We start from the raw sequence: 24,337 nt of genomic DNA on the forward strand, positions 1-24,337 counted from the left end.
CCCCCCCCCCCCCCCCCCCGGGCCACAGGGACGTCATGCCAGCCGCTTCAGGGAGCGGCGCGGGGCTCGAGGAGGGCAATCCTGCGGGTGTAGTTTGCCCACCCCTGGCCTGGAGGTAGGCCGGGGGGGGGCGGCGTGTGGGCCGCATGTTTGAGACTCCTGGTGTAGGTACTCCACCTCCCCAAGAGGCAGTAGCTATGTCAACGGAAGAAACTCTCCCATGGACATAGCACTATCTACACCAGGGGTTAGGTCAGTATAACTACATCGTTCAGAGGTGTGGATTTTCCACACCCTGGCACGATGAAGTAATACCGACATAAGTTGGTAGTGTAGGCCAAGCCTAAGACTGCGAAGCAAATTGAGAAGCATGCCAACTTCCCTCTTATTCTGGGACTCTACTGCCTCCCCTTCTCCATTTACTTTAGAATTTAATTCAAAACTGTTCTTGTTTTTTATATGCCTCCTTGGCTATGCTAGGCTATCTAATGAACCTACTCTTTTCTTTGGTTACCTAGTATTAGCTACCTGTCTGGCATCCTACATGGTCTAACCACAATTAGTGTTTGTTTTTTACACTTGAGTTCCCTCCTCTTAAAATCAACTTTGCTCAATTGTGCCATCTCATTGAATCACTTATTTTCACATCTCATCTGAAAGTGTATTTTTTTCAGTTCATTTTTTTCTGTTCACATTGCATATAATCAGATTATGTAAATATTTTTTGTTTATTTTCTACTCTGATTCTAAAACTCTTACTGAATGTCTGAAGTATTTTGTAACATTAGACATGCACATAAAGTACCGTAGTTATCTTCTGCTCATGATACCACAGTGTTAGGTACTATATACAGTAAATGCCTAGACAAAGTGTCCTCTTTTAGGAGACGTTACATATCTTAAACCCAGTTTTGCCTCAAATCCATACAAACTAGTTGTTCACTCTTGTATTTTGACATCAAAACGTAAGATAAAAGAAAGGTTCATTTATTAAAAGAACACCAAACTTTGAGTTGACTTGAAGATAAGAAAGCAAAGTGGATTTGTGCGTTTTTTGTTTTGATGTATAAAGAAGACCTGAAAAGCTTTTGTTTTGTTTTATCTCACATTCCCTATTTTCCTGGATGTCTTGTGGTACCCATAGATGTGGTTTGGGAGTTTGAAGAGATGGTGGTGTTGAATCTTTAACAAAGGAAGTTTTTTTTCTGATTGTATGTTTAAGTTAAATAGCTATTATTTATACAGTGCCCAAAAGTGTGTGCTAAGCACATAATAGACACACACAATACATTGTTAGTAAAAAGTGCCAGTTGTACACTCCATGTGCCTTTTATAATGCAATACATTTATACATGCAAATTCAGCCATCCATATAACTAGTAGCATCAAAATTAACATAAATACCCCACCTTCTGCAATTGCAATAAAAAATCTGAGACAATAGATGGGCCTTGCAACAGTTTTTAAAGAGCATGAACAAAATCTTAAGTCAGTTAATCAGGTTTCACTTTCCTGGTGTTTCACGCCAACATAGTAGTTTTCTTGCTGCAAAATTCAAGAGACAAACTTTTAAAAACAAAAATACAAAAACTTTCAGGCTTTCTTTGTGCATCATAAAGAAGTAAAAAGGGGACAAACACAAATTTGTCATTTATAGGTCACTTTAAATGTACATCCTCTTGTTTTGTCAGTCTTTTCCTCTTGAAGGAGCTGGGAGTTGTGACAATGGAATAGATGCAAACATCATAATGGTTCCTTGGCGGTGTTGGCACAAGGGAACAGAAGTCATTGCAATTGGATTATCATTTTCTATCTTCCTGAAATGGAGATATGTCTAAAATGTGAAAAGGAATGTTGTGAACAGCAAATTGTTGAAATGCAAGATAATAATCCTAACTCTTTTACTTCTTTTTGTTTCCATGTTTTTATTAAAAGGACATTGTAGTTCATGCACTATTAGTTTGTGTATTACAAAGTCAAAAAAGCCTAATATTAATGGAAATTAGCGTTTCAAATTTCAATTAAAATAGTTATTTGAATTGAATATTTAGCCTGAACTGTCTTCAGTTTCATCTCATTACTTCTAGTTGTTGTTCTATGCATTTCTAAACAATTATTTTCTAATACCAGTGTGTGTATTAAAATATTTGTGTAGACTTGTATTTTTAAGTCCCTCACTTTGCCATTTTATAGCTAAGTGACTCGTAAGTCTCACTTCTGCAGTTCATTATGTGCCCACGCAGAATTCGACTGAAGTCAGTAGCGTTCTGCCTGGGAGCAGCAATTTGCAGGGTCAGGCCTTAATCTGTCCTTCAATGTATGATCATCTTTTTTTTTTTTTTTTCCCCTTTCCTGAATTATTTCTGGTTTGCAAATATCTTTCTGGTAATATGGTGCCTAAAACTGAGCAATGTGTTTCTGATGCAGTTGTCGCAAAGCTCTTTATCAAGCGACTGTCACTTCGTGATGTATCTTGGCATAAGCAGTTAAAAATTGCATTGACCATTGTTTGCTTCTGTATCTCATTGGAAACTCACTGAACTCCTACTTGTGCAGTGCTTAACACATGATGCATTCTACTGGAAATGTCATCATTTCAGTAATAATGCAGCGAATGCTAATAGTTCTATTACCCTCCAAAGGTTTGGATTTTTTCTTCAAATGTTCCATTGTTTTAGTAGGGGTAAAAGTTAGACTTGTGAGACAGCAGAATCACTCTTTGCCTTATTTCCTACTACTGCTTTTCTCAAATCTTTTGGTACCTTTCACTTTTTGATAAGACTTTGAAAAATAATTCAGTGGTGTGGGATGAGGAAGGTGTGAATGTGCTACTGCTGGAGGAGAAGCATAGCATCTGCCTTCTGTGCCTTCTGAGGGGGCCTGCTGAAACATGGCTGTTTATGACAGAAGGTTCAGTGTCTTGGACTCTGACACACAGTTGGAGAGAGCTGTTTCTGCTCTATGGGCGGTATGTGCAAGTTCATTCACTGGAGTCTCCTAAGGATCCAAGAGTGCTTGTAGGAGACATTCATCTCATCTGGCAAGCTAAGGACTCCAATCTCTCCATAGAGGATTGGGGTGGAAAGCTCTTGGCTGAGATACTGTGGAGAGGAGCCCTGACATATCTGTCTTGATAGCTCTACTGGAAGAGCCACTGAAGCAAAGAATAAGTATCTGTAGGGCAAAGAGCAAAAGTTCTTATCTCTGCCTTGTAAGTTGTAGGGGCAGAGAGAAAGTGCTTACTGCAATGAGTAACAAATCTTTTTGTGTTCTGACTGTTGATTGCTTGGCTGAGAGCCATTGGCAGCTGGGGATCATGGCACACAACAGGCAGAGGAATCTGACTCTTGTTTGGAAGACTCCCTGTAGGGGAAGAAAGACTAATGGTTGGTTAACATTGTGACAGTATCTACAGGTGGAAAGAGATTAGTGAATTGAGGTCAGTGAATTGAGCTTTTCAAATCTACATGCCTAAAGTTAGGCTTCTAAATCCATATCTAAGCTCCTGTATAATAGTGCCTGATTTTCAACAGTGTTGAATGTCTGCAAGTTGACTTCATTCAGAACTGTAGGCACTCAGCACCTTTGAAAATCAGGCTACTTTTATCTAGGAACTTAAATATAGATTTAGGAGCCTAACTTTAGGCATCCAGGTTTGAAAATTTGGGCTGAAGGAAACTTAATCCCCACTGGGCTTTTGGCAAAACTCATGAAGTCTTCTTGGATTGGATGTATCATTGAAAAATCTGTGGTTACTATCTCAAAAATTTTGCACTCAGCTTTATCAAAAAAAGTCCTATGATTTGATCTCTTCGGGGGTTATTTTATAAAACAAATTTGAAGGTTTTTAGACCAAGCTTTCGGAAATACAGCTAGGCATGTTGTTTAACTTTTCAAATTCTGTTTCATAAACTTCTTATCTAACCTGAAACTTTCCATATAAATTCTTTGCTGGCTACAGAGCACATGTACAAAAGTTCAGATGGAAAAGATTTTCAGTTTTGAGAAAATGAGGATCAAAATCAGGCTTATAATGAAAACCAAATAAACCTTAGGACTGGAAGTAGTCACTCCATAGTTGTAAGTCTTAATTGGGAGGCTATTGATCAAAACAACCTAAGCAGCTTGCTATTCCAGGGAATCATTATAATCAATTAGTTCTGTATTTTCAGTCACCAGATAAATATTTGAAAAAATTCAAAACACTTGTCCAGAATTTCAATCTCCCCTCTTTCTGAAGAAAGTCATGTAAATTTTTTGTTGTGCATTTAACAGTACTAACATTTGTGTGTCCTGCTATCATAAAGTTTAAAGTGAATTTAGTGTTAGGAAAAAGTTCCCATTTGACAGTACTAGACACAAAGCCTTAGCAGACCCAAGGGCAGGTCTACACTGTGGGGCTCAGTCGACCTAAGTTACGCAACTCCAGCTACATTAATAACATAGCTGGAGTCAACGTGGTTTAGGTTGACCTTTTGTGGTGTCTACACCGCCCTGGGTCGACGGGAGAAACTCTCCTGTCGATTTACCTTATGCTTCTCGTTTCGGTGGGGAGTACTGGATTCGCCGGGAGAGCGATTGGCAATTGATTTAGTGGGTCTTCACTAGACCCACAAACTCGATCCCCAGTTGATCGATCGCTGCACATTGATCCCCCAGTAAGTGGAGACAAGCTTTAAGTATGGCTTGGTAGCAGTGATGCAAGCTTCCCTATGATGCCTTTTTACCAATATGCCCCAACGGTGCTGTGGTGGGGACTTCTAGAAGTAAAAGGTTCACTCTCTGTGCCTTTTGATTCTGTAATGCCAGTTAAATGGCATTATGGTACTGACATTTGTCCATTAAGAACTGGACTGAGACCATATTCATGTTACACATGCTGTTGAACATGTTTTGGTCATTATAGATTTGGGACAGTTTGTTTTCCCAGATGTCAGTCAACTTGTTCCCAGTTCCATTAGGCATCCAGTCCCTCTTTTCCTCATGTAGACAGTTTAAGGCAAATAAGTTACTTGTATTTGAGCTCCAACAAATTTTTATAAACCAAGCACTTCACATGCAAGTAGTCTTTGGTAGACAATTATATTTTACTTTTGCTGAGTTGGCAAAACTATCCCAAAAGTATTATACTTTGTACACTGTGATGCAATGCTTAGAATTTGTTGAAATGAGCAAGCTATAAAATTGGTTGCTTTGGTACTCTGTATTACAGTTATTTCTTTCCTCACTGTTCTGCAGTAAATATCAGTGCTACATAATCTTCTGTTGTGTTTTCTTTCAGAGCAGTTGAATAGATTTGCAGGCTTTGGTATTGGCCTTGCCAGGTAAGAATTTTGTTCTGTGTAAAACATATTTTTCACTGATAATTATGGCTTTTACATTTTGTAGTCTGTCATGCTCCCTGAGTTCAAATTACAATATGGCTTTAATTAACTGGGTTTAAAAATCTAGCACAAAGTTAATTGTTTTCTCTTACCTTCTTTCTCAAGCTAAGGTACTGCAGCTCTTTCAGTTACTACAGTGATGGGTTTGATTCAAAAATCTATATAGGGCAGGAATTTTGGAAACCTTGGGGCATATAAGTTGCTATAGAATGTTTTTCATGAAGCAAACATCAACAAAAAATACTCTTATATATTTGCACTTTAGAAAGCAATGGTGATGGTAGAGTGAGTGGAACTAGCCTAAATTGCATTGGCATAGTGTTCTTGAATTTTAAACCTCAGAAACAGTACTTAAAATATTGATTAGATAATGACAGAAGAATAATATATACTGTAAACTAGATAGTGTGTGCTGTATTTCTTACATTTTGACTGAGTCTAAATAAAGGATGATTTACAAGAATGAGTGCACATGGAGCCATTAGGTTTAGTGGGGATGTCTTTACTGCTGTTGGCACTGAATGAAACCAATCAAGAAATGAACATTATAACTACAGTATTCGCTTTTTCAGCAGTCTTCTCTCCAGCTCATAGCCTCTGGCCCTTATCTTCAAATGTAGTGGCAAAGGATGCTTGCAGCTATTAGCATGGATCCCATGAACTGCAGAGATATTCATATTGAGTCCCATATTGGGCCCCAATGAGTTAGAGACCTATATATCTTAAGGCTATCAAATAGTATGGTAATGAGCAAAGTATGAAAACATAGATATACTTCTGCTGATGTCTGCTTTCAGTACAAGGAACCCCTGAAGAACATCAGCATGCCTGTGCTGTTTGGCAACTTGGGATCCTGTTCAAACAAAACAAAAGGCTGAGTCTTGCTCAGTTTAAAATTCATGCTGCATAGATTAACTGGAGAGAAAAATAGCCCAAGAGATATATGTACCTGGTGACTGACTAGTTATAGTTAAAGATGTAATTTCTCACTCACCTATATTTTGGAGAAACATCTTCAAATTTTATTGTGGGGTAATCAGCGCAAGGAATCTAGAGGAGATGATTCTAAAATCAAGACAGTGTTGACTCCTGTGTTGCTGAGAATCTGCAGTTAAATATGGAGAGACTTCTGAGAATTCTGAAATGCTTCTGAGAAGAGTGCTTGTGCATTGGTCACACAAATGAATATTTTCAGGTAGTATTAATCCTCCCTAAGCAGATGCAAATATCACCAAGCACAATGTCAAAGCATGCCAGAACAGTAATATTGGGGTGGCAAAACTATCCAAAGCTACTATCCTTATGTATGGAATTATATATTGTTTTTGTTGAGAAAATGGTGGACCTTAATATACTGATTAATTCTGTTCTCAGAACACATATTGCGATGTCTCTCCAAGTCCATGTCAAATGCAATAGATTTTTCAAGGTGCCTGGTGAATGAGGTTTTTGGGTCAACTATTGAACACCTTCATACATATCAACCTCTGTTAATATACTGTAGGGGCCTAGTAGACTTATAGAAGAAGGCCTTTCTTTGAGAGGCTCTGTGGTGTAGAGGAATGACTGTAAAACTGGAAGTTGGGAGCTTTAAATTCTGGTTCTGCCACCAACCAGCTCTGCGGTCATGGGTGACTCACTTTGTGCCTCTGCTTATTTCCTCATATTCACAGGGGGAGGGTGTGAGCATTAATTTTTGTACAGATGTACCCCTAGGGAGTGGGTGATCAGTTTCTGAGCATCTGACCTTTTGGGCTGTTGGAAAGTATGTGGTTCACTCTCCAAAAATACCTGCTGGCAGGATGTGGACTAACATTGGGATGTAGTTTTGTGTATTCCCCAAATATTGTAAACCTAATATTAATTTGCTGCTAAAGAAAAATATCAGCTATTAATAGGTTTCAGTTTATTTTCACTACTTTTAAATACATTCCTCTTTTAAAGTCTATTTACAGAAAATGTGTTGGCACATCCTTGCATTGTTCTACGTCGCCAATGTCAGGTACATCTTTTTAAATTCTGCAATTGAACGTAATCTAGTTTCAGACTTTGTATATATTCTGATTGTAGAGTTATAAGGAAGCTTAAGACCTTCTAAGTAGACACTGTCAGGTAAAAAGTTTTTTAAAAACAAATTTCCTTATGTAACTTTTAGCACTTAAATTAAAATTTTAATCTAATTTACTTTCACTTTTCATGCTGTCTTTTTAGTTTGGATAATGAATGTAAAATAAAGAAAAATAGCGTCTAAGTGGTTACTAACGAAATTACTGTCAGGTTCTCATGCACTAGTAGAATGTTTTGGTGTTTGTTTAAAAATAACTTTCCGTTGGACTTTTTTTTTTAAAAGAAATTTTTTTTGTTTTAAGATTTTTTTTCCAAAGCTTACTTTTTTAACACCTAAATTCGCAAGTGAATTTTGATCTATGTCCTTTTAAGTGGCAATGAAGATTTTTAAAAGTATTATTAATGTTTGAGTGATGAAGAATGTTCAAGGTGCCTCAGAAAAACAGTCCTTGTTTAGATGATCTTGCAGTCTAAATTGTAACATTTAAGTGAATATTCATCACCTAAGCGTTTTAACAACAATTGTTATATTCCAGCATTTTTTTTATATACATGCATGTATATTTTACCAGGTTAATTATCACGCCCGGAATTATCATCTCACTCCATTTACTATTGTCAATATTATGTACAGCATCAATAAGACCCAGGTCAGTATTTTGAGCCCTCTATAGCTATACATAAAACAAAATTATGTAGATACAGTTGTGGCATATGTATTTATTGAAACAGAAATGTTCTTCATCTCTAAATATTTTAAGATGCTAGTTGAGCATTATGAAAATATTTTTCTAAGTTTTATTTTTATTAATTACTAAAAAGAGTTTAATAAAGAACTTCACTTTCTGTAGTCCTTTATTTCACTGTGCTTAATATTTACTGGAAAAAAGCATGTGTGTATGCGTGTGTATGCGTGTGTGTGTGTGTGTGTGTGTGTGTGTGTGTGGTGTGTGTCTGTGTATTTTACATACGTGTGTGTGTGTGTGTGTGTGTGTATATATATATATATATATATGTATGTATGTATGTATATATATGTATGTATGTATGTATGTATATATATGTATGTATGTATGTAAAATACACAGACACACACACACACACACACAAGAGAACAGGCCAAGAATTCAGCAGGATTCCAAAAAGTATTAGATATTTATGTGGATAAAAAGAATATTTCAAATTAAATAGTGACTTTTTAAATTTTGGAAGTCTACTGTGCTCTGAATTCCACTATAAAATTCAACATAAATATCCATGTTAATACAATAGAAGGATGGTTTTGTGTCTAAAGTCCAAGACTAGTTAAAAGAAGGGAATGTATTTCTGGGTTTGCAGAGGACAGGCTGGGTGATTTTGGGTAAATCACGTAGCCTTTCTGTACCTCATTTTGCCCAACGGGAATATGGAGATAATGCATACCAAAACTATTGTTGAGAGGCTTAATGTATTAATGCTTGTAAAGCTCTTTCAGGTTATCTGATGGAAAGTGTTATTGATATGAAAAGTATTTAGAGATGATCATTGTTCGGATCAGGGTCTGAATTCCATTAATTTGGGAACGTTCAGATCCAGTGTTCAATTAGGGCCCCTTTTTAGAGTGTTTCTACAATTTTATTAAAAGTGTGAAATGTATTATCACCAATTTTCATGTTACTGAATCTAACTGGAAATGTTAAATTACAGGGTCCAAGAGCTCTTTGGAAAGGAATGGGGAGCACTTTCATAGTTCAGGGCATAACCCTTGGAACAGAAGGCATCATCAGTGAATTTACACCTTTGCCAAGGTATCAAACTTTCTTTCTTTCTTTTTTCTTTTTTTGTTTGTGATATTTAACAAATTGAACATTAACATTTGTTACTGAATACCATGTAAGGTATTAAAAATATGCAGTTATTTAAAAGTTTGATTCTGTTATGGTAGCCAGATATTCCCTAGGTAGTTTCAGTCAATGGATTGATTTAAATCAAGGTGATTTAAATCACCAACTGGAAAGCCTCCTTTTAAATCCTTGATTTTAATCAACTTTTCCATTTGTACTTCAGTTATTTTCTAAAGAAAGGTTAATTCCATTGATTGACATAACCATTAAAACATGTTGATTTACAACTAAATCATCTTTAAACCAGATTTGGTACATCATTTTGCTTCCTAAGAGGGTACACTATATAACTGTATACATTTATTTAAACAATTATGTAGCTTAATATGTTCAGTTTCTTATTAATTATACATTTTTAGTGTGTTCAAAATGATGAATGATATATTGCTTGTTTACTAGATATTTAACTTTTACTCATCATTTGTGTCAAGCTGCATTAGGATGGCAACTAGAATTTAATTAAACAAACAGAATGATATATTAAATGTATTTTTGTTAGGGCTGTCAATCACAGTTAACTCAAAAAAATTAATCGTGATTAATCATACTGTTAAATAATAGAAGACTAATTGAAATGTATTAAATATTTTTGGATGTTTTTCTACATTTTCAAGTATATTGATTTCTATTACAGCACAGAATACAAAGTGTACAGTGCACACTATTTTTTACAAATATTTGCACTGTAAAAAGATAAAAGAAATCATATTTTTCAGTCACCTCATACAAGTACTGTAGTGCAATCTCTTTATCGTGAAAGTGTAATTTACAAATACAGATTTTTTTTGTTACACTGTTTTGTTTTTGAGTGCAGTTATGTAAAACTTCAGAGCCTAAAGTCCACTCAGTCCTACTTCTTGTTCAGCCAATCAAGAAGACAAACAAGTTTGTTTACATTTATTGGAAATACTGCTTCCTGCTTCTTGTTTACAATGTCACCTGAAAGTGAGAACAGGAATTCGCATGGCACTTTTGTAGCTGGTGTTGCAAGGTATTTACGTGCCAGATAAGCTAAACATTTGTATGCTCCTTAATTCTTCGGCCACTATTCCAGGGGACGTGCTTCCATGCTGATGATGCTCATTTAAAAAAAAAATGCGATAATTAAATTTGTGACTGAACTCTTCGGGGGAGAATTTTGTCTCCTGTTCTGTGTTACCCGCATTCTGCGATATATTTCATGTTATAGCAGTCTCAGATGATGACCCAGCACATGTTCGTTTTAAGAACGCTTTCACAGCAGATTTGACAAAACACCAAAGAAGGCACCAATGTAAGATTTCTAAAGATAGCTACAGCACTCGACCCAAGGTTTAAGAATCTGAAGTGTCATCCAAAATCTGAGATGGACGAGGTGTGGAGCATGCTTTCAGAAGTCTTAAAAGAGCAACATTCCGATGCTGAAACTGCAGAACCCGAATTACCAAAAAAGAAAATCAACCTTCTGCTGGTGGCATCTGACTCAGATGATGAAAATGAACATTCATCGGTCTGCACTGCTTTGGATCGTTATCGAGCAGAACCTGTCATCAGCATGGACGCATGTCCTCTGGAATAGTGGAATAGACAAACTTATTTGTCTGAGCGATCGGCTGAAGTAGGACTGAGTGGACTTGTAGGCTCTAAAGTTTTACATTTTTATTTTTGAATGCAGTTTTTTTTTACACAATTCTACATTTGTAAGTTCAACTTTCATAATAAAGTGATTGCACTACAGTACTTATATTAGGTGAATTGAAAAAATACCATTTCTTTTTTTACAGTGCAAATATTTGTAATCAAAAATAACTGTAAAGTGAGCACTGTACACTTTGTATTCTGTGTTGTAATAGAAATCAATGTATTTGAAAATGTAGAAAACATCCAAAAATATTTAAATAAATGGTATTGTATTATTGTTTAATCACACAATTAATCGCTTGATGGCCCTAATTTTTAGTAAACAAAACAACCTTAAATGTTTTAGATACGTAAAACTTGTCTTATCAAACATGTTTCACACTTACAACTAAATGATTTATTAAACAGAGGGATTAACTTTAGTCAGTGAATTAAGCTGATTATTTCAGGTCAGCCTGGGAAAATTTTCAAATATACCTATGTGAAAGTGACTAGAACTTAAGTTCCTATTCTTCTAAGTCTCTGGAAAATGAGGCAGTCTCTCAAGTTACTTAGGCTGACCTATTGTTCCATATTTATGAAGCTGACCTCAGAAGTTAGATGTCCCCCCCCACCCCCAATTCTTTCTTTATATAGAAAAGCAGCCTTCAACTCAAAATTTTTGATAGCGACTTGTGGATTCAGCATTTTTTTTTTATTTCAGTGTTTTATGTGATTATAAGTAGTTTAGGCCTTACCATATTTGTATTAAATTAAGATTTCATTTGAAATGGGTTTATTTTTAAAAATTGTTATAATATAAGTAAAAAAAATTAATTTGTTTTAAATCATTGTGAGGGAGCAGAGAAACTGCCACCTGGCACAGCAAGGGTTAAAGAAAATATGTGGGTTCAGTTAGCTCTGCCCCATTATACCTGCAGCCACTACCGGGCCTAGAGGGGGGAGAAAAGAAGGGAGCCTGGCTCAGTTTAGGGGCTGCCTGGCGAAGAGGCAGGAGCTCTCTGCTTGCCTGCCTGAAGGCACGGATCGGCCAACGCAGCCACTGGAGACAAATAAGCCTTCCCCTGCCAGGGGGAGCCTGCAGGTATGCCCCAACTGCGGGGTAACTGGCCCAGCGGGGCAACAGCCAAACTATAAAAGGACTTTCATAGGAAGCAGCCCAGTAAAACAGGTCCTGAACCACCACCACCCCACCCCGCCCAGGAGAAAGATCCATCTACCCTGTTTAGGGGTTCAGCGTCGCAGGACCCTGGGCCAGGACTTGATGGAGAGGGAGGAGTCAGGTCCCTTTACAGTCCTCTTCTCCCCTCTCTTCCCCCCCCCCCCCCCCCCCCCCAACCAACGATCCAGCCACTAGATTTCCGGGCCACTGAAGGCCCTATCACAATCATCAATATTTATTCATCTTGGTTTCAGTACAGTATGCTGTTTCTTCAGTTCACATCACTGTGAATTGCTAAACAACCACTGGGGCCACTGGACAATCGAGGTGCTAAAGGAGCACTCAAGGATGATAAGACCATTGTGGAGAAACTAAATGAATCCTTTGCGTCGGTCTTCATGGCTGAGGATGTGAGGGAGATTCCCAAACCTGAGCCATTCTTTTTAGGTGACAGATCTGAGGAACTGTCCCAGATTGAGGTATCATTAGAGGAGGTTTTAGAACAAACTGATAAACTAAACAGCAATAAGTCACCAGAACCAGATGGTATTCATCCAAGAGTTCTGAAGGAACTCAAATGTGAAATTGCAGAACTACTAACTGTTGTCTGTAACCTATCATTTAAATCAGCTTCTGACCAGATGACTGGAGGATAGCTAATGTGACGTCAGTTTTTAAAAAGGGCTCCAGAGTGATCCCGGCAATTACAGGCCTGTAAGCCTGACTTCAGTACCGGGAAAACTAGTTGAAACTATAATAAAGAACAATATTGTCAGACATATAGATGAGCATAATTTGAAGAACAATCAACATGGTTTTAGTAAAGGGAAATCATCCCTCACCAATTTACTTATTCTTTGAGGGGGTCAACAAGCATGTGGAACAAGGGGATCCAGTGGATATAGTGTACTTAGATTTTCAGTAAGCCTTTGACAAGGTCCCTCACCAAAGGCTCTTATGCAAAGTAAGCTGCCATGGGATAAGAGGGAAGGTGCTCTCATGGATTGATAACTGATTAAAAGGTAGGAAACAAAGGGTAGGAATAAATGGTCAGTTTTCAGAATGGAGAGAGGTAAATAATGGTGTCCTCCAGGGGTCTGTTCTGAGTGCTATTCAGCATATTCATAAATGATCTGGGGAAAGGGGTAAACAGTGAGGTGTCAAAATTTGAAGATGATGCAAAATTACTAAAGATAGTTAAGACCCAGGCAAACTGCGAAGAGCTACAAAAGGATCTCCCAAAACTGGGTGACTGGGCATCAAAATGGTAGATGAAATTTAATGTTGATAAATGCAAAGTAATGCACATTGTAAAGCATAATCCCAACTATACATATAAAATGATGAGGTCTAAATTAGCTGTTACCACTCAAGAAAAAGATCTTGGAGTCATTGTGGATAGTTCTCTGAAAACATCCACTCAATGTGCAGCAGCAATCAAAAAGCGAACAATGCTGGGAATAATTAAGAAAGGGATAGATAATAGGACAGAAAATATCGTGTTGCCTCTGTATAAATCCATGGTACTCCCACATCTTGAATACTGTGTGCAGATGTGGTCGCCCCATCTCAAAAAAGATATATTGGAATTGGAAAAGGTTCAGAAAAGGGCAACAAAAATTATTAGGGATATGGAACGACTTCCATATGAGGAGAGATTAATAAGACTGGGACTTTTCAGCTTGGAAAAGAGACAGCTAAGGGGAGATATGATAGAGATCTATAAAACCATGGTTGTTGTAGAGAAAGAAAGTAGATAAGGAAGTGTTGTTTACTACTTCTCATAACACAAGAACTAGGCGTCACCAAATGAAATTACAAGGTAGAAGGTTTAAAACAAATCAAAGGAAGTATTTCTTCACACAATGCACAGTCAACCTGTGGAACTCCTTGCCAGAGGATGTAGTGAAGCCCAAGACTACAACAGGATTAAAAAAAGAACTAGATAAATTCATGGAGGATAGGTCCATCAATGGCTATTAGCCAGGATGGGCAGGAATGGTGTCCCTAGACTCTGTTTGCCAAAAGCTGGGAATGAGCGACAGGGTATGGATCACTTGATGATTACCTGTTCTGTTCATTCTCTCTGGGGCACCTGACCCTGGCCACTGTTAGAAGACAGGATACTGGGCTATATGGACCTTTGGTCTGACCCAGTAGGGCTGTTCTTAAAGATAGCTTCTTATATAGAACCCATGTATATTTGGTGAATCTAATAGTCTGAGGATGAGAACAAGATAGTCTTCAGTGCAGTGTCACTAACTAATAAAGATTTACAGATGTAATTACTTGGGCTCTTCCTGTAAATTTCCTTTTTTAAAACTGTTTTTAAAAGTGAGGTACTTGCAAATAAAGCATATCCGAAATAAAAAGCCTGGTCAGACTGTATTAAGCTACAGTGGGAAAAATAATTTGGTTGATAGGTGGGCATTAAAATCTGGTCAAATATTTCACTGCCTCTAGTAAGAAACCCTTGTCTAAAGTAGTTTCTCACCTAAAGCACTCTCCCGGCATCTCCAACCATCATGACTGGCATCCCTCTTTCATGAATGCAAAAAGCATTATCCTTTTTGCATCCTCGGTGAAGAACAAAAAAGTGTCTTTTTGCCTTCTCCTTATATTCCCAAAGTTCATTGTTTTGTCCCCAGAATCAGGATGACCCTCGTGGTTTATTCCTTGGCGTGCTAGTTCCATTTTGCTTTCACGTCCTCATGTTGACATCATATGTAAATTGAGTTGGCTTACAATGCCTATTTTATATGTGAACTGAGGCAGGCAGGTGAACATACAACCTTTGGTCAAAACCTGCTTGACAACCCTGCTTTGATTCAGACTTTAAAGCATACCTTCCAGTATTCATACACAATTCCTTAAATATTATCCATACATACACCTCACAATGATTGAGGACCAATATGACATAAGCTTTTATTAGAGACCTCATTTGAGCCTCTTTGGATAAATACTATGAAAGCAGTCTGTTGGGTATAGTGATTTTGTCAGCCTCTCAGGAGTTCGTTACCAAATAGTGAATTCTTTGCCTGTTGGCATTGAGGAGTTTTTAGGGTCACAGTGATGTCATGAGGAAAGAAGGTGGAATGATGAAACAGTAAGAGAATAGTAAGTAGGGAAGGGCAAAGTTGTAAAGGACTCTGAAAGTGAGGGAAGAAGCTAGAACCTGATGCAGTGGAAGTGGAGAGCCAGTGGAAGGATACAGAAAAGGGGATGAACTGGTCAGAACAATGAGCAAAGAAAACTATCTTACCTGCTGTTTGAATTGATTAGAGGGGATAAGATGGGTGTAAGGTCACCCAGAGAGGAAGAGTTTGCAGTACTTAAGGTGACAGATGAGTCGCTAGATGAGAGTTCTTACTTTGTGGACAGAAATAAAAGATGCAGATGAGTGATCCATTCTTCCAGTCTGCTTAATAGAGAAATGACAGCAAGTTCTTCTAGTGTGCAAGTAGAACTACCTCTTGCATATTGTTCATAGTTCATGAGTGTGTGATCTCGCTGGTCTCTTTATTCCTGTGGAGTAGGTTGTTGGAATATTCACTTCCACCAGTTCCCTTAACACAGAGACACCGGTAAAAGGGAAAAGCATATTGTCAATGTGTACTAAGGCAGAAGACTTGTTCACACAGATTCAGCATCCAGATCTAAATTGATGCATAAAGCCTAGCTCTTCAGGGGAAAGTTAAAGTTACTGGAGCATGCAGGAAAAGTGATTATGCCCTTGTAAAATCAAGAAGGGCAGATACTTGAAAGGTCTCTTAGAGAGTTTGGGGAAATGTAGCTTTTTGAAACAGTAGGCAGGGCAATCCAAGAGTATTTATTTTTGGTTCCCATCAATCTCATTTTAGAGTTTCTTCAGGATAACTTAAATAACAACATATAGCATGCTTCAGGTGCAAGCCTTGATGTTAAGAGCCCTCAGCGATTGACGTTGGCTAGATAGGTTCTCATCTTGATCTTGATTTTGGGTAACTCAGAATAGTCTCACGGTTTTTTTTTTTTAATTCTTGATTTAAGTGGGATTGGGTGGGTCATAGATTCCTAAGGCTGGAAGGTGCCTTATGGTCATCTGGTCTGACTTTGTGCCTAATATCTGCTATTGAATTTCACATAGTAGTTTCTGCACCATGCCTGTAACTTCTAGTTGAGCTAGATTTTAAGAAATCGTCATGTAAAAACTTCAAGTGATGGGAAATACACCACATCTCTGTTTAAATTATTTTAATGGTTAATTACCTAACTGTTAAAAGCATGCACCTTATTGACAGTTTCTGAATGTCTAGTTTCAGTTTCCAGATGTTTAATCCTGTTATGACTTTGTCTGCTAGACTGAAACACAAGTTGAGTTCTCTTCAATACTGTAATTTGAATCGAATGGATTGATTTAAATCACAAGTGGAAAGCCTCATTTTAAATCATTGATTTTAATCAACTTACCTTTTGTACTTAGTTATTTTCTAAAGAGACGTGCATTCTTGTTGGTTAATATAGCCATTAAAACATGTTGATTTACAGCTAAATTGAGCCTTTATACTAGATTTGGTACATCATTTTGCTACCTAGAATGGTACACTATAACTATACAAATGTATTTAAGCAATTAGATAGTTTAATATTTTCAGATTCTTATTAATTTGTACATTTTTAGTATGTTAGCAAATGGTGAGTGATATGTGTTATGCTTATAAGAAGCACACGGGATCTTTTTCAGGGGAAAAGGCAATATGCCACATTTATTGAGATTACAGCAGTTAGCATATGCTTTTCAGTTACACATACACACCAGGCATACAGTCCTCCCAGTTGATCTTTATAGTTACCAGTACAGAGTCTGGATCAATCTAGTGGCCAGAAAGATTGGTCGCAGAGGGGAGCCAGGCTCTGTCGGTTGCGATCCGATGCTCCTGGAGTTGTGGCAAGATGAACCCAAAGTCCCATGGCCAAGCACCCTGTTCTTATATTTTTTTCTCTGTTGAAGTCTATGGATTTTGCTGTGTTAGTTTGTGACCAGTTACTCCTTAATTGGTGTTATCTTTTGATGTTAACATTCCAAAACACCTCTGAGAGGGTCATCCTGTCCTGGTTTTGATTTAATCAATTGTTTTGTCTTTAGGGGTGCCACCTCAGGGTCCTTAATCTGCCCTTCCTTTAATTATGGATGTGCATTGATGGGTCTCTGGTGTTAAGTCTCTTTACTTCTTGTTCCTTGACCATCTGGCTATAACAATGGCCTTCACACCTTATTTTTTTCTGATGCATGTATTTCTCACTCACACACAGTTTTTTAGAGAGACCTTTAAAGGTATACAGCAGTTTTTATGTTGAGCATGAAAGGCATTGTAAATTAAACCTTACTAAATCTTGTAATCAAAACAGTTCAGATTGTGGCCCAGGCCTTCAACATTCTTCTAATCACCTTAACATCGACACAATACAAGATCCTGTCTCTTACTTACTTAACCTTAAAACAAAGAAATGTATACACCTCTACCCTGATATAACGCTGTCCTTGGGAGCCAAAAAATCTTACCGCGTTATAGGTGAAACTTCGTTATATCGAACTTGCTTTGATCCGCTGGAGTGCGCAGCTCCGCCCCTCCCCCCCCCCCCGGAGTGCTGCTTTACCGCGTTATATCCGAATTTGTGTTCTATCGGGTCGCGTTATATCGGGGTAGAGGTGTATTTAACTAGAGTGTCTAATTTATAATACATATAGGAAACCATAGTAGACATTGTAACTTATTCTAAAACAAAAGGGTGACCATAATCAGTCATAAGGATTGTTCTGGTCTGTCCCTGCCTTAACATCAGTACAGACACTGGCAGTCTGTCAGATTCTACCAACGTCCCAGAGGGTCATTCCTTTCTGCTATTCAAAAAGGGTGGCTGGCAGGATGATCAAATCGTACATTAATTCTGATAGTACAAATATAAAATCCTGCTCCTACATATATGGCTTATTTACTAGATAATCAATGTTTTGTTCATGGTTTATGTCAAACTATTAGGATGGTAACTGGAATTTAAACACACACAACATCATGTAAAATTTATTTTTTATTAAACAAAACAACCTTAAATGTTTTGGATACATAAATTTCTCTGAGCAATATATGTTTCACATTTACAACTAAATTATAAGTAGTTTAGGTCTTACCATATTTGGTATTAAATTCAGTTTTCATTTTAAAGAGGTTTATTTTTTTAAAATAAATCTGTTATTTAAATTATAACAATCAAAAAATATTTTTTCAAAAAAAAATTTTTATCCACCCTAATTTGAATGAACCCAGTTTACGAAGCTGTCCAGATCACGTGATATAATTGACCTGTCCTTATTTACCACTCCACCAATCTTTGTGTCATCTGTAAACTTTACCAGCAATGAGACTCAGAGAGCTAGTAGTGAATTGGAGTCTCTTGCCAGTAGGAAACCATTTCTGATACATTGGTCTTAATCCAATTCCCAATGTCATCACAAAAAATACCCCATAATTGACACTTGTGTTGGGAGTCTCGGCAGAGAAGCTAAGGACTCAATGGACATGAAAACTGAACTTACTCCCTAGAAGTGGACTCTCCTTGTTAAAGTTAAGACACGTTGACGTGGTGGGGCCAACTTCCACTTTATGGAGCATGGCTCTTATAGCAGAATGCCAGCTCTTCTGTAGTTAAGGTTAAGACTAGCTTTCTGTTTTGCTCTTGTCTGTTCTAAATGCTCTAAAATCTGTACGGTTAATCATATTGTCTTAAAATTTGGTGTACTCCATGGTGATGCAGGGTATGGTCAGCAATCCAAATTTGGGGCCATTTGACCAAGGGGTTCCTGAGATGCAGCCCCCAGAGGCGGGGGAACTGCTTTTTATAAAGTTGACACGTTCTTGACAACATTTTTTTTTTTGCTCACTGATGTAGATCAAACCAGGTCTCATGTCATTGCGCCAAGGCCTCAAATGCTCAAGGGTTACTCCTAGAGAGTGCATGTCACCACCAGCCCTTTGGGGGAAATAAAACATTATTTAAAAAAGTTTGCTTCTCCAGTTAGGCATGCTAAGGCTCAACACTGAACACGAGCAGAGAGAAACGCTATCTGCAAAACTAACTCTACATCAGAGGCCCCTGGTGGCTCTGAGGATATGTTACAGTAATCAAATCTGAGAACTACCCCGCATCCTAAATCCAACACGGCAGAAGTCTGAAGTAAAAAACAAAGCAAGCAAGTTGCTCCAGTCTGCATCTGTCAGAGGGGGATTTTTATTTTGGTGAAGGTACTACAGCTATTTTTCAAAAAGTAAATAAACTACACAAGCCATTGCTTGCTGGAGAGGAAGGTGATTTTGGGGTGGAAGAGTAGGAATAAATAGAGGGAAGGGATCATAGATTCCAAGTCCAGAAGGAACCATTGTGATCATCTATTCTGACCATCTAGGTAAGAGGCTAGAGAGCTTCCCCAAAATAATTCCTAGAACATGTTTTTTAGAAAAACATCCAATCTTGATTTTAAAATTCTCAGTAATGGAGAGTCCACCTTGACCTTTGGCAAACTGTTCCAGTGGTTAATTACCCTCGCTTAAAAATGTGTGCCTTATTTCCAGTGTAAGGGCTTATCTATACTTGAAGTGCTGCACTGCTGCAGATGTACCACTGTAGTACTTCAGTGTGGACACTACCTACACTGATGGGAGAGGTTCTTCTGTCGACATAGGTAATTCACCTCCCCAACAGGAGGTAGCGAGGTCAACAGAAGAATTCTTCAGTTGACCTAGGGGTCAGGTCAGCTTAGCTATGCCACTCAGAGGTGTGAATTCTTCACAGCCCTGAGCAACATAGTTACGCTGATTTAGGCCTGGTCTACACAATAGAGTTAAGTCAACACAAGGCATCTTCTGTCAACCTAACTTTGGAAATGTCTTCGCTTAAATTTGGGTCCTGCCAATATACATGCCTCTTTATGCCAACTTCATAATACCACCTCTCTGAACGGTGTAGAGACACAGTCAATGTAATTAGGTCAGTGCAGTGTCAGTGTAGACACTGTGTTGCTTACGTCGACTGTTACTGGTTTCAGGAGCTGTCCCACAATGTCCCGCACAGACAGGACAATCGATACAAGCGCTCTTGGTAAGGATGCGCACTGCTGACACAAAGAGCAAAGCATAGACATGCCCAAGCAATGTAATTACTGTGGCGGCTGTATTGCTGACGTAAGTTAGATCGACTTAATTTTGTACTGTAGACCAGGTCTTTATCTGTCTAGCTTCAATTTCCAGCCATTGGATCATGTTACACCTTTCTCTGCAATACTGAATTGCCCATTATCAAATATTTGTTCCCCTTATAGGTACTTATGGACCAATCACCACCACTTATCCTTCTCTTTGTTAAGCTAAATAGATTGAGCTTCTTGAGTCTGACACTTTAAGGCATGTTTTCTAATCCCTTAATCCAGTGTTTCTTAAACTGTGGGGTCCCAACTCAAAAAGGGGGGGGAGGGTCAAGACTATTATATGGGAATCACAAGAACGGCGACTACTGGCCAGGTGCCCAGCTCTGAAGGCAGCGCCGCTGCCAGCAACAGTGCAAAAGTAAGGATGGCGTGATATGGGGAGCGTTGTCACTTTTTGAGGGGGGTTGTTACAGCCTGAAATATTTTCAAAGGGAGTCCCAGCAAAAAAAGTTTGAGAACCCCTGAATCATTCTTGTGGCTCTTCTCTGAACTATCTCCAAGTTTATCAACATCCTTCTTGAATTGTGGACACCAGAACTGGACACACTACTCCATCAGCGGTTGCACCTGTGCCAAATACAGAGGTAAAGTAACTTCTCTACTCCTACTCAAGATTCCCCTATTTACACATTCAATTATCGCATTAGCCATTTTGGCCTTATTGTCACACTAGGAGCTCGTGCTCAGCTCATTATCTACCATGATCCCCAAATCTTTTTCTGAGTCACTGCTTCCCAGGGTTGAGTCCCCCATCCCTTCAGTATGGCTTACATTCTTTAGTCCTAGATGTCTACGTTTACATTTAGTCATATCAAAACATGTATTGTTTGCTTGTGCCCAGCCTACCAAACAATCCAGATTGCTCTGTCAGTGTCCTGTCTTTGTAATTTACCACTCCCCTTATACACTGCACATTTTATCAGTGATCATTTTGTTTTCTCCCAGATCATTAATAAAAATGTTAACTAGCGTAAGGGCAAGAACTTATCCCAATGGGACCCTACTAAAAACATACACACTCGATGATTCCCAGTTTACAGTTACATCTTGAGACTTATCAGTTAGCCAGCTTTTAATCCATTTAATGTGTGCCATGTTAATTTTATATTGTTCTAGTTTTTTAATCAAAATGTTGTGTAGTACCAAGTCAAACGCCTAATAGACCTCTGTAACATCAGCACTATTATCTTTATCAACCAAACTTATAATCTCATCAGAAAAATACATCAGGTTAGTTTGACAGGTTCTATGTTCAGTAAACCCATGCTGTTTGGCATTAATTATATTATCCTCCTTTAATTTTTTATTAATTATGTCCTGTATCAGCTGCTCCACTATCTTGCCTAGGATTGATGTCAGGCTGACAGGCCTAGAATTATCTGTCATCCCATTTACCCTTTTTAAATATTGGCACAACATTAGCTTTCTTCCGCTCTTCTGGATCTTTGGTGGTGTTCCAAGGCACATTGAAAATCAACATTAACGGTCCAGTAAGTTCCTCAGCCAGTTCTTCTAAAAGTCTTGGATACAAGCTGTCTGGGTTTAAAATCTATGGCTTTTAAAAAGGGTTGGGAGATCATGTGATGGGGAGGGGATCTGGACTAGGGGGAGTGAGAGGGGAGGGAAACTAAGAAGGGGGACATGGGGATGAGTGTCGGGGTGAGGGGGAGAAGAATAGGGGCAGGAGCACCTGTCAGCTGCATATTCCCATTCCTTGTATGTGCCATGATCCAGGGTCCTCGCTGATCTACAGAGGTCTGACCCTTCTTGCCTGCCTGCCCCCTTCCATGTGAGACAGGTTCTGGGGGGGGGGGGGGGTTGTTTTCTGGGGGATCTGAGCTCCTCTACCAACCTTTGTGAGTTTGAATTTGGGGGTCCCTGCCACTCATGGTGTCTGAGCCCCATTTCCTGCCCCCATGTGTGTGTCAGGATATAGCAGGCCCTACCAATCTTTGGGGGTGTGACCCCTTCCCTGCCCACCCTCTAGCCAGGTTCTGGAGGGTGCTTGCCTTTCTAGTGGTGTCTGAACTCCAAGTCCTAACCCCTTCTGTAAAATCATGATTGGTGTGGAGAAAGTACATAAGGAAGTGTTATTTACTCCTCCTCATAACACAAGAACTAGGAGTCACCAAATGAAATTAATAGGCAGCAGGTTTAAAAAAACCAAAAGTAAGTATTTCTTCACACAATGCACAGTTAACTGGTGGAGCTCTTTGCCAGAGGATATTGTGAAGGCCAAGACTATAACAGGGTTCAAAAAAGAACTAGATAAATTCATGGGGGATAGATCCATCAATGGCGATTAGCCAAGATGGGCAGGAACTGTGTCCCTAGCCTCTGTTTACCAGAAGCATGTGATCTGGGGATCTCTGCCCACCTAGGGATGTTTGACTTTGCTCACTGCACCCTGTATGTGTGCTGGGATCTGGGGGGCCCTGGCATTCTGTGGGGTCTGTCCCCCCCGCCCCCTCATGTGAGCCAGATTCCTAGGGCACTCGCCTTTCTGGGGGTGTCTGAGATCCTCTTCTCACTCAGTTGTGAGCAAAGATATGGGGAATCTCTGACGGTCTCAGTAGGGAGCTTAGAACAGGTGTCCTCAGAGTACAAGGCTTAGGCTGCACTAGGAACTTGCATCAGAATTGCCACATCTCTCAGAGTATGAAAAATCCACACCTCTGAGAGGCGTAGCTATACTGACTTAACCCCCAGTGTAGACAGTGCTAGGTCGACAGTAGAATTCTAGACCTAGCTACCACTTCTCAAGAAGATCGATTACCTGCCCCAATGGGAGAAATCCTGCCGTTTGCTTAGGTAGTGTTTTAAGTGTAGACATGCACAGAGCATGCACAAAGAACATGCTGCTGAGAATGGGTATGCTTGACAAACATCTTAGAGCTATTGTTTCAGGCTCTATTTATCTCCACTGGATATATTCTCTTTCAGGTCAGAGCATCTCATTGAGATAAATGGGTCAAAATAACACAATGTAATCATGCCAGTTTCAATTATTTTGGTAATTTATTCCAAAATACCTGTCAGCAAGTATGTCTGTAACAATACAGACAACAAAAAAGATTTAGGAAGCGTTTTTTTGACAAATAGATTCTTTAGTAGGCATATTAATACAGAAGTTTAAGTAGCAATTCATTTAAACTGCAATACAGAAATGTACCGCACTCCTCAGAAGCAGTGCAAAGCCTTGGGAGAATCGGAGATAATGGAGGAGCTGAGGGAGAGGGAAGTAATTGCTGGGAAGAGCCTGGGAGTGAACCTGAAGGGTTGTTGGGTGTGGATGAGAAAAGTATGGAACATATTTGGGGAGGAGGGGCTTGTTAGGGAGCTGGGGATCCTCCCCCATGTAGATCCTGGCTGACCCCTAGCCTCTCCCAATCAGTCAGGCACATCTGCCCCCGTCCCCATGTGTCCCTGCACCTCCACTCAGCCACTCCTCCTCCATCCCAAGATGTCCAGCACCCCCATTCTCATGCATCCCCAGCTTGAGTCTGTCCCCCCTGCTAGCCCTTCTGAATCCCAATCTAGGTGCCCCCCCCCCCCCAGAAACCCCATGTACCCCGCTCTGTCAGTTCTCCAACCTTAGCCCCGCAGGCAGGGCGCTGTGAGGAACACAGCCTCTGTTCTCTCCCTATCGGCTGCTGATTTCTAGGGCCAGTGAGCAGTGAGCCTGCTGCCTCTGTTCTGGCACCATAGCAGCCCCTGGTGAGCAAAAGATGTAACTGCAGAACCTCTCTGCAGAGAAAAATAAAATCTGCAGGCAGAGCCATCCCTAGGGGGAGTGCGGGGCCCGGGACAAATCAGTCTCTGCTAGTCTCTTCACCATCTGCCCAGCGTGTCCACCCGCCTGGCTGCCTCTCGCTCCTCACCCCCCACCCGTCTGCCCGCTTCTCTCTTCCTTGCCATCTGCCCGCCGCTCGCCTCCCCGCTAGTCTCCTTGCCGTCTGCCCGGTGCATCTCCCCGCCC

The 24,337-nt window shown here is 39.4% G+C and overlaps 1 protein-coding gene across 1 annotated transcript in view; it reads left to right on the forward strand.

Moving 5' to 3' along the window:
• Positions 1-24,337, forward strand: part of SLC25A46 (solute carrier family 25 member 46) — a 40,402-nt gene that overhangs the window by 2,364 nt on the left and 13,701 nt on the right. The window contains exons 2-5 of the mRNA XM_024219760.2: positions 5,282-5,324; positions 7,329-7,386; positions 8,024-8,101; positions 9,138-9,238. Coding sequence (XP_024075528.1) covers positions 5,282-5,324; positions 7,329-7,386; positions 8,024-8,101; positions 9,138-9,238 — 280 coding nt within the window. The remainder of the gene's footprint in view (positions 1-5,281; positions 5,325-7,328; positions 7,387-8,023; positions 8,102-9,137; positions 9,239-24,337) is intronic.

The sequence above is a fragment of the Terrapene carolina genome, unplaced genomic scaffold, assembly GCF_002925995.2.
Source record: "Terrapene carolina triunguis isolate 2854851 unplaced genomic scaffold, T_m_triunguis-2.0 Scaffold69, whole genome shotgun sequence".
Classification (NCBI taxonomy): Eukaryota; Metazoa; Chordata; order Testudines; family Emydidae; genus Terrapene; species Terrapene triunguis.